This window comes from Oncorhynchus keta, unplaced genomic scaffold (assembly GCF_023373465.1).
Source record: "Oncorhynchus keta strain PuntledgeMale-10-30-2019 unplaced genomic scaffold, Oket_V2 Un_contig_1805_pilon_pilon, whole genome shotgun sequence".
In the NCBI taxonomy this organism is placed as follows: domain Eukaryota; kingdom Metazoa; phylum Chordata; class Actinopteri; order Salmoniformes; family Salmonidae; genus Oncorhynchus; species Oncorhynchus keta.
Genome location: NW_026280722.1, coordinates 26,823 through 37,500, shown reverse-complemented (window position 1 = coordinate 37,500; position 10,678 = coordinate 26,823). Strand labels below are relative to the sequence as shown.

Here is a 10,678-nt window from a genome sequence, read left to right as displayed (position 1 = left end):
TGGGGACATTAAATCAAAATCAAATCAAATGTTATTTGCCACATGTGTTCTTTGTGACGACAGGGAACATGGAATACAAGATATGGGACATTTATGGGATATGGGATATGGGACATGAGACATGGGACATGAGACATGACACATGGGACATATGGGACATGAAACGGATATGGTATATGGGACATGGGGCATGGGATGTGGCATATGGGATATGGGACATGGGACATGGGATATGTGACATGGGTCCTAGACTTGGAGCTATGGTACCGCTTGCTGTGTGATAGCAGAGAGAACAGTCTATGACTTTGGTGACTGGAGTCTTTGACAATTTTTGGGCCTTCCTCTGACACCGCTTTGTATATAGGTCCTGGATGGCAGGAAGCTTGGCCCCAGTGTTGTACAGGGCCATATGTACTACCCTCTGTAGCGCCTTACGGTCGGATGCCGAGCAGTTACCATACCAGGTGTTGCAACCGGTCAGGATCCTCTCAATGGTGCAGCTGTAGAACTTTTTGAGGATCTGGGGACCCATGCTAAATGTTATAAGTCTCCTGAGGGGAAAAGGTGTTGTCATGCCCTCTTCACGACTGTCTTGGTGTGTTTGGACCATGATAGTTTCACTACAGCTCCACTACAGCCCCTACAGCCTGTTCAGCCCTCCTTTTCCTATTGTCCACAATCAGTTCCTTTGTCTTGCTTACATTGAGGAAGAGGTTGTTGTCCTGTCACCTAACTGCAAGGTCTCTAACCTCCTCCCCATAGGCTGTCTCATCGTTGTTGGTGATCAGCCCTACCACTTTTGCGTCATCAGCAAACTTAATGATGGTGTTGGAGTTGTGCTTGGTCACGCAGTCATGAGTGAACAAGGAATACAGGGGGGACTAAGCATGCACCCCTGAGGGGCCCCAGTGTTTAGGACCAGCGTGGCAGATGTGTTGTTGTCTATGGTTACCCGTTAGGAAGACGAGTATCCAGTTGCAGAGGGAGGTGTTTAGTCCCAGGGTCCTTAGCTTACTGATGAGCTTCGTGGGCACTATGGTGTTGAACACTGAGCTGTAGTCATTGAACAGCATTTTCACAAAGGTGTTCCTTTTGTCCATGTGGGAAAGGGCAGTGTGGAGTGTGATTGAGATTGTATCATCTGTGGATCTGTTAGGGTGGTATGCGATTTGGAGTGGGTCTAGGGTTTCAGGGATGATGGTGTAGATGTGAGCCATGACCAGCCTTTCAAAGCACTTCATGGCTACCGACATGAGTGCTATGGGGCAGTAATCACTTAGGTACCTTCACTTTCTTGGACACAGGGACTATGGTGGTCTGCTTGAAACATGTAGGTATTACAGACTCGGTCAGGGAGATGCTGAAAATGTTGGGACATGACACTTGCCAGTTGTTCCGTATTGACAAGCCCTGAGTACATGTAGGCTTTGTAAATGCAGACCTGTTTATGGGACATTGGACATGGGATATGGGATATTGGACGTGTGTCATGGAACATGGGACATGGGACATGAGACATGGGACATGGGATATGGGAGTCATCCAGTCCAAATGATCATGCAAATAATTTATTCCATATTATTGTATAAATGTTATCTCTATATAGAATACTGTATGTCAAACCAATTAAATATTCCAAGTATACAACAGCTTTATGATGTTGATTTCATAATGACGTCCTCCAGTCCTTTTTACTGGGAACCGTTCTCAGCAGAATCAATGGCTCAGGACAGGCTCCTCTTCTCTAGTTAAGCAGGTGGGAAGCAGCTCTCATCCCTGTAAATCCTGCTGAAGGGGTTTCACTCCCCCCAAATCCTATTAAAGTCAAGCTGGGCAGAGATGAACCCGATGATCATTTCAAGGCCTGGGGACCCGATGGTTCCTCTCTTCAGCCCCATGTCCTCCCATTTACCCTATGTCGCTAGACGGTGAGCAGAAGTGTCTGTTTAATGCTTAATGTCTTTACCAGGTTGACCAGGCAGGGGGCCCCGACTGGGCCCAGTGTCCAGCCCCCGGGGCCACGACCCTGGCCACACTCGCTGGGATGATGGGCTGGCTGGACGGTGGGAAGGGAAGCACCTCTCCAGGCTAAGCCCAGGGCAATAAGGCCTGGTTAACTATGGCCATGCAGGGAGCCACAGTGACCCCATTCTGACTGTGTCATAAAGCTTTGGTACCAATAGATAATGAACAGGTTGTGCTGACACTGAGGATGTCCAAATATGGACACAAAAATATAAAATATAAAAAGACTATGGATGCTATAGAGATATTAAATCAATCGACTGTATACATTGTTGATGGCAATCTGCTTTGATGCTGTAGGACTAACTAGTTGTGCAATGGGACCATGTAACCTGGAACTTGACCAGTCATGAGGGATAGTCCTTCTGGCCCCAAACACCAGGAGACTTGGTTGTAACCATGGTAACTGAAACAGTGATGAGAACCTATGAGGCAGGGGGATGGGGGTGATACGGTCTGAGGCAGGGTTGGGATAAGTGGCTGGGGGTGATACGGTCTGAGGCAGGTTGGGATAAGTGGCTGGGGGTGATACGGTCTGAGGCAGGGTTGGGATAAGTGGCTGGGGGTGATACGGTCTGAGGCAGGTTGGGATAAGTGGCTGGGGGTGATACGGTCTGAGGTTGGGATAGGCAGCTGTAGGTGATACAGGGTTGGGATAAGTGGCTGGGGGTGATACGGTCTGAGGCAGGTTGGGATAAGTGGCTGGGGGTGATACGGTCTGAGGCAGGTTGGGATAAGTGGCTGGGGGTGATACGGTCTGAGGCAGGGTTGGGATAGGCAGCTGTAGGTGATACGGTCTGAGGCAGGTTGGGATAGGCAGCTGTAGGTGATACGGTCTGAGGCAGGTTGGGATAAGTGGCTGGGGGTGATATGGTCTGAGGCAGGGTTGGGATAAGTGGCTGGGGTGATACGGTCTGAGGCAGGTTGGCATAAGTGGCTGGGGGTGATACGGTCTGAGGCAGGTTGGGATAGGGCTGGGGGTGATACGGTCTGAGGCAGGTTGGGATAAGTGGCTGGGGGTGATACGGTCTGAGGCAGGTTGGGATAAGTGGCTGGGGGTGATACGGTCTGAGGCAGGTTGGGATAAGTGGCTGGGGGTGATACGGTCTGAGGCAGGTTGGGATAAGTGGCTGGGGGTGATACGGTCTGAGGCAGGGTGGGATAGGCAGCTGTAGGTGATACGGTCTGAGGCCGGGTTGGGATAAGTGGCTGGGGGTGATACGGTCTGAGGCAGGTTGGGATAAGTGGCTGGGGGTGATACGGTCTGAGGCAGGTTGGGATAAGTGGCTGGGGGTGATACGGTCTGAGGCAGGTTGGGATAAGTGGCTGGGGGTGATACGGTCTGAGGCAGGGTTGGGATAAGTGGCTGGGGGGCTGATACGGTCTGAGGCAGGTTGGGATAAGTGGCTGGGGGTGATACGTTCTGAGGCAGGTTGGGATAGGCAGCTGTAGGTGATACGGTCTGAGGCAGGTTGGGATAAGTGGCTGGGGGTGATACGGTCTGAGGCAGGTTGGGATAAGGCAGCAGTAGGTGATACGGTCTGAGGCAGGTTGGGATAAGTGGCTGGGGGTGATACGGTCTGAGGCAGGTTGGGATAAGTGGCTGGGGGTGATACGGTCTGAGGCAGGTTGGGATAAGCAGCTGTAGGTGATACGGTCTGAGGCAGGGTTGGGATAAGTGGCTGGGGGTGATACGGTCTGAGGTAGGGTTGGGATAGGCAGCTGTAGGTGATATGGTCTGAGGCAGGTTGGGATAGGCAGCTGTAGGTGATATGGTCTGAGGCAGGGTTGGGATAAGTGGCTGGGGGTGATACGGTCTGAGGCAGGGTTGGGATAAGTGGCTGGGGGTGATACGGTCTGAGGCAGGGTTGGGATAAGTGGCTGGGGTGATACGGTCTGAGGCAGGTTGGCATAAGTGGCTGGGGGTGATACGGTCTGAGGCAGGTTGGGATAAGTGGCTGGGGGTGATACGGTCTGAGGCAGGTTGGGATAGGCAGCTGTAGGTGATACGGTCTGAGGCAGGTTGGGATAGGCAGCTGTAGGTGATACGGTCTGAGGCAGGTTGGGATAGGCAGTGGCCGGGGGTTGGGATAGGCAGCTGTAGGTGATATGGTCTGAGGCAGGTTGGGATAGGCAGCTGTAGGTGATACGGTCTGAGGCAGGTTGGGATAGGCAGCTGTAGGTGATATGGTCTGAGGCAGGGTTGGGATAAGTGGCTGGGGGTGATACGGTCTGAGGCAGGGTTGGGATAAGTGGCTGGGGGTGATACGGTCTGAGGCAGGGTTGGGATAAGTGGCTGGGGGTGGGATATGGGGTGATACTCTGAGGCAGGGTTGGGATAAGTGGCTGGGGGTGATACGGTCTGAGGCAGGGTTGGGATAGGCTGGGCTGATAGGTGATTGGGAAAGGGTACTGGGGTCTGAGACAGGGTTGGGAAAGGGTACTGGGTGTGATACGGTCTGAGACAGGGTTGGGAAAGGGTACTGGGGGGTCACTGTTGTAGATGATGCTAATGACCAGTTCACGTTGTGAAACAAAATGGCTTCATTGTACTGGGATTTATCTCGTGCTGAGACACAAAGGCTCTGGGGAGGTTACGCTCCCGTACACAGATTATTGTAATCCTCAGGCAATTACCGAACTGCATCGTCTCAAGGGAGAGAAGAACTGACCAACAAGACATGAAAAGCTGACTGCATAGCCAAATGCTATCCATTTTAGGAAATCCCACAACTGAAGTTCGAATGAAAACTGACCGACTTCCTATCATGGATTCCGTAACAACCCCTGTGGAGAGCTCTGTCTAAAGACAGTCACAAACCAAAGTTGTTCAACAAAAGCTTCAAACACTTTATGTGTCACTCGAACAATGCATATTTATGTGGATCCCAAATAGAGGCTATTTTAGAGCTGGCTCACTGTGTAAAAGCTCCAACAAGTATCCGTTTTAAGAATTGGCTATATCTTAGGACTCCAGCACTTGCATGTGTTTTTAATGCTTGCTCCCAAGCCACAATGGCCTTTGTCTTTATAGTCCTTTCAACGCCTTTAAAAAATGTCAGAGGATTCTTTTCTTTCCCTCCGAAGCCACAGAGAGCACACTTGGCTGGCTAGTCACACCCCCTTTTCTTGGCATTTGACAGGAAGCTCCTGATGTTTAAATGTACCCTGCATAATGAATGTGATGAATGAGGCGATGCAGGATGAGAGAGAGAAGGCAGTGGATGCAGCAGACAATCCAGAGAAGCACCTGGGCTGAACAAAGATGCCCTTTCTGACATGGGATGTGTCTCTCTCTGTGTGTGTGTGTGTGTGTGTGTGTGTGTGTGTGTGTGTGTGTGTGTGTGTGTGTGTGTGTGTGTGTGTGTGTGTGTGTGTGTGTGTGTGTGTGTGTGTGTGTGTGTGTGTGTGTGTGTGTGTGTGTGTGTGTGTGTGTGTGTGTGTGTGTGTGTGTGTGTGTGTGTGTGTGTGTGTTTGCGTGTGTGTGTGTGTGTGTGCGTGTGTGTGTGTGTGCGTGTGTGTATGTGTGTGTTTTCGTGCCCTGGTACCAACTCTCCCCATCGCCCCAGCTCTGCGCCCAGCTGCAATGGCATTCAGTCCCCGCCACACAGCGCCGCCCGCACCCGCATTCATCTCGCCTCAATCTCGCCCTCTTCCAGAAAGGGACACTGTCTCCTGCAGACATAAAGAGGTCTTTATTTGATTTGTATTGATAGCCCACAAGCTGTGGACAAACGTTTTGGGAACAAGTTTCTAACTGTGGCTCCCGGGGGGGGAGGGTGAGTTCGTATGAGGGTGGTGGCCGTGCTTCGTATTGTCACACTGTTGCAAGGAGCCTGTCTGGTTGTCCGTGTTCCTTCAGTCAGGGCCAGACTATCATCAGTTTGAGCCACAGTTTAGCTGAAATGAAGAAATTGTTACATTTTTTTACCATACAAATGCAGTTTAAGAACAGCTGACTGTGTAATAATTTATTTTACAGCATCAGACATCTTTTCTCATGGAATTTTTTGTATATATTTTTTTTATCCTTATTTAACCAGTCAAGTCAGTTTAGAACAAATTCTTATTGACAAGAACAGCCTAGGAACAGTGGGTTAACTGCCTTGTTCAGGTGCAGAACAGCAGATTTTTAGCTTGTCAGTTCAGGGATTTGATCTCGCAACCACTTCAGTTGCTGAACCAAACCTCTAACCACTAGGCTACCTGCCTCTAACCACTAGGCTACCTGCCTCTAACCACTAGGCTACCTGCCTCTAACCACTAGGCTACCTGCCTCTAACCACTAGGCTACCTGCCTCTAACCACTAGGCTACCTGCCTCTCTAACCACTAGGCTACCTGCCTCTAACCACTAGGCTACCTGCCTCTAACCACTAGGCTACCTGCCTCTAACCACTAGGCTACCTGCCTCTAACCACTAGGCTACCTGCCTCTAACCACTAGGCTACCTGTCTCTAACCACTAGGCTACCTGCCTCTAACCACTAGGCTACCTGCCTCTAACCACTAGGCTACCTGCCTCTAACCACTAGGCTACCTGCCTCTAACCACTAGGCTACCTGTCTCTAACCACTAGGCTACCTGTCTCTAACCACTAGGCTACCTTTCTCTAACCCCTAGGCTACCTGTCTCTAACCACTAGACTACCTGTCTCTAACCACTAGGCTACCTGTCTCTAACCACTAGGCTACCTGTCTCTAACCCCTAGGCTACCTGTCTCTAACCACTAGGCTACCTGTCTCTAACCACTAGGCTACCTGTCTCTAACCACTAGGCTACCTGTCTCTAACCACTAGGCTACCTGTCTCTAACCACTAGACTACCTGTCTCTAACCACTAGGCTACCTGTCTCTAACCACTAGGCTACCTGTCTCTAATCACTAGGCTACCTGCCACCCCAGGAATAGTCTAAGGAAAAGATAGATTCTATTGATGACAAAAGTACATTAAAATCACAAGTAATCACCTTTTATTTAGTCAGTTACATAAACGAAGGAGGGAGGAATAGAGAGAGAGATGTTAGTTTCCCACCCCTACTACCAAACACAGGGCCTATGACCATGACATGAACTTGTCTGTCTCTGTTATGTAGACAAAGCCAATAGGACTGAAAGGAATAATTAGCCAGTTTGTGTGACTGGTCTTTCATTTAGCGCCCAGTCTTTGAGCCAATGATAGATGATTAATATATGCATCCCACAAGACTTACTACAACAACAGACAACTGCAGTCCCCACCCCTAGCCACAACACAACACAAAACAATGCATGTCATTTAGTTGTGAGCGTGTGTATGTGTGTATGCGTATACAAGGCCAGCCAGCTTGGCACAGAATGAGCTGGTGGCATTGTTGCAGTGGTTGCAGTCTCCAGCTGGGTAAGATTTATGCCCGTGGGGGAGTGCCGGAATCCGGGCCGCTTTCTCTGTCCCAACTCAGCTGCATTGACAACACAACTCATCGGGGCCCAGCTGCAGATCTTAGCATGGGTCTCTCTCTCTGTCTGTCTCTCTGCCTCTCTCTCTCTCGCTGTATTTCTCTCTCTCTCTCTCTCTCTCTCTCTCTCTCTCTCTCTCTCTCTCTCTCTCTCTCTCTCTCTCTCTCTCTCTCTCTCTCTCTCTTTCTTTCCTTCTCTCTTTCTCCCCTCTCTCTGCATCCTCCTGTATTCTCTCTCTCTCTCTCCCCCTCTCCACCCCCAATCCCCCACCCTGTCATCCCATCCCCTGGAACATAGGGTTCCTCTGCCTCACTCTGTTGTCATGGTAATGACTCAGCCCAGTAGAGAATAAGTTAAAGTTGATTTCAGTCAGAAAATGAAGAGGGGAAAGCAACGAGAAACAGAGAGAGGACAACATAGAACATAATTATTCATAAATTATTGAGTTCCCTGAGAAAGTCAAGCCAGTGTGTCAGGCATACACGCACACACACACGCACACACGCAAACACACACATACACACAGAAAACACACACACAGAAAACACACGCATATGTACTCATAGACACATCAGCAAATAATGTTTTATTGGTCTGTCTTGGTCTGCACCAGTTGCATGTATTATATAATGGTGCTGCACTGTTTGGTTTTTCTCTGTTTTTATGTGAAATCCTTGTCAGGTTATCCTCCTATAGCAGTGTTCTCTCTCAGTGCTCTATATGATGATAACATGTGACACAGCATATGGCAACAGTTACCAGAGAACCCAAATAAAGATGTGTTACAAGTTGTTTTCCAGTCTGTATTACCCCACTGTGACAAAGCCCAGTATCTAATGGTAAAACCTAGGATCAGTAACTGGAGCAAAAGGTCTAACATCAACATGACGTAGTTGGAACGACGTGAAGAAAAAGACATCCTGGCTTCTACTACTTGGCCCACCTTTCAGGAGTGTCTGGGAGTCAGAGAGTCTGGTTCCAGCACTTCACATGGCGAGGACCACCGCAGACCTGTCGGCCGGTGTGTGTGTGTGTGTGTGTGTGTGTGTGTGTGTGTGTGTGTGTGTGTGTGTGTGTGTGTGTGTGTGTGTGTGTGTGTGTGTGTGTGTGTGTGTGTGTGTGTGTGTGTGTGTGTGTGTGTGTGTGTGTGTGTGTGTGTGTGTGTGTGTGTGTGTGTGTGTGTGTGCGTATATGTGTGTGTGCGTATATGTGTGTGTGTCAGTGTCAGTGTGGGTTTGAGAGAAGGTCCTCAGAGAGTCTGGAAGCTCTCACCACATCTCACCACAGTCCATGGTGTTCTACTGAGGTGGAGTAGCCGCTATCTGCCTGGCTTGTTGCTGAGGATGGAAAGGCTCCTGTGTCTTCAGAGGTGTGTCTGTGGTGTTTCTATCAGGATAGTCAGATCCTTAAAGGGGCCATTTACCATTGCTACTTTTTGACTTTGAAATGAATGATATACTGTATAACCATTGATTATTGAAGAATATAACTTATAAATGGCTCATGGGTTTAGTTCAACTGTCGTAGCCCATCAGAACCCAAAAGATAAGCTTTGTTTAAAGGAATTGTAAACAAACACTTTACAGCCTCAACACATGAGAACTATAATAAACAGTCCTTGCATCCGTAGCTCTGTCTATTAAGTTGAGTGTGGTTACATTTCTGTTACCCCATCCCTCAGCTGTTACCATATCAGTGACAGGGTGGCCAGCACAGCAGATTGCCCCGTCATAGGGATAGTTAAGCTTTTTTGGTCACTTCAGTTCCTGTGAATACAGTCATTGAGTAACATCAGGTTTGGTACCAGGGTGCAAACACAATGATGGTTGGGTTGGTAACACTTTACACTAAAAGGGTAGTTCACTTTTTGAAGTGTATCTTATTTTCAACTTCCCTGGGGTTGTTTCCTCCAAAATGTTTTTAAATGTTTCCCTGGTTATTTAGCAATGTCTTGAATATCATTGAGAAGCAGGGCAAACAATATGTTAACTTATTAGAAGAAAAGAACAAGAAGTTGAAAATAAGCTATTTTAAAAAATGTAGCTATACCTTTAATGTGAAGCGTTACCAAAATGGATTTTGGGTCAGCAGCCCTGAGTTCTAACCATCAGTGTTTCACGCCTTCTGCCAAACCTGACGTTACTCAATGGCCATATTCAGAGGAGCCAGGGTGGCTCGTTGCACAATTTCTTAGGGATTGATGTGGCTATGTTCCTCTTTACAGGGGGGTCTACCCCTCTACCACTCAGCCTGGCGGTCAGCCCTCCTACCCCTGCCTCTCACCTCAGGCCAGATCATGGCCCATGGATGGAATATTGGCCAGCAATAACAGTGAAGCCATCCCACCCACCATCACCAGCAGATACTGTATAATCATAAACCAGCCTGAACCAATGATGTTTGTTTACACCAAGTAAATAAACTACATTCTGTAATGCTGGAGGCTGGCCTGCAAATACCTAATTACAGAGGCCATGGTGTCTTTTCTGGAATATTCTCTCCCTTTCAAGGTGAAAATAGAAGACCAATAACCCCTGAAGTGATAACACAGAAACAAAATAACTCTACGAAGCTGCTTCCACGTAGAGTTCTGAAGATAACGTTCTGGAATTTAGGAAGATATTCATAGGAAGAAAAAGCTTTGTCTGAGCAATATTCCTACATTCTTTTTTCTAACTCTGCCTGACAGTCCAAGATAGTGAGTACGGTTACATGCACACAGTAATGTGATTATTGCAAAGATAACGATGTCCCTAATAATCCTGTTTACATGGACACATCTGAAATCAGGCTACCTGATGGCACTCAGATAAATGCAGCCCTTCAAAAGAAACGTTCTTCCACCATGTTATTTCTGGGAAGCAAAAAGTTGGGACATGTAAAGTTGTGAAAGTAAGTGAAAACTACTTCTAATGATGTATACATAAAATACTTCCAAAGTCACTTCACTCGCGCGAAAGAGGGAGGCTCGCACCTCTGTATATAGCCTCATTACTGTTATTTTATAGTTTTCTTTTTTTAAATCATTTTCTTTTTACATTTATTTAACTTAAGTTGCATTGTTGGTTAAGGGCTTGTAAGGAATAATTTCACTGTAATTCTGAGCATGTGACAAATACAATTTGATTTGATTTGATTTGAAATATGCAACAAGAAAGCCGATTAAGGTGTTTACATGCCCTAATATGTGTTTACATGCCCTAATATGTGTTTACAT

General features: G+C 47.9%; 1 protein-coding gene across 1 annotated transcript in view; it reads right to left on the bottom strand.

Annotated features, from left to right (window-relative positions):
• LOC127919999 (uncharacterized) overlaps positions 1-10,678 on the bottom strand; it is a 32,050-nt gene that overhangs the window by 10,351 nt on the left and 11,021 nt on the right. Inside the window, exon 2 of the mRNA XM_052503840.1 lies at positions 2,976-4,484. Coding sequence (XP_052359800.1) covers positions 2,976-4,484 — 1,509 coding nt within the window. The remainder of the gene's footprint in view (positions 1-2,975; positions 4,485-10,678) is intronic.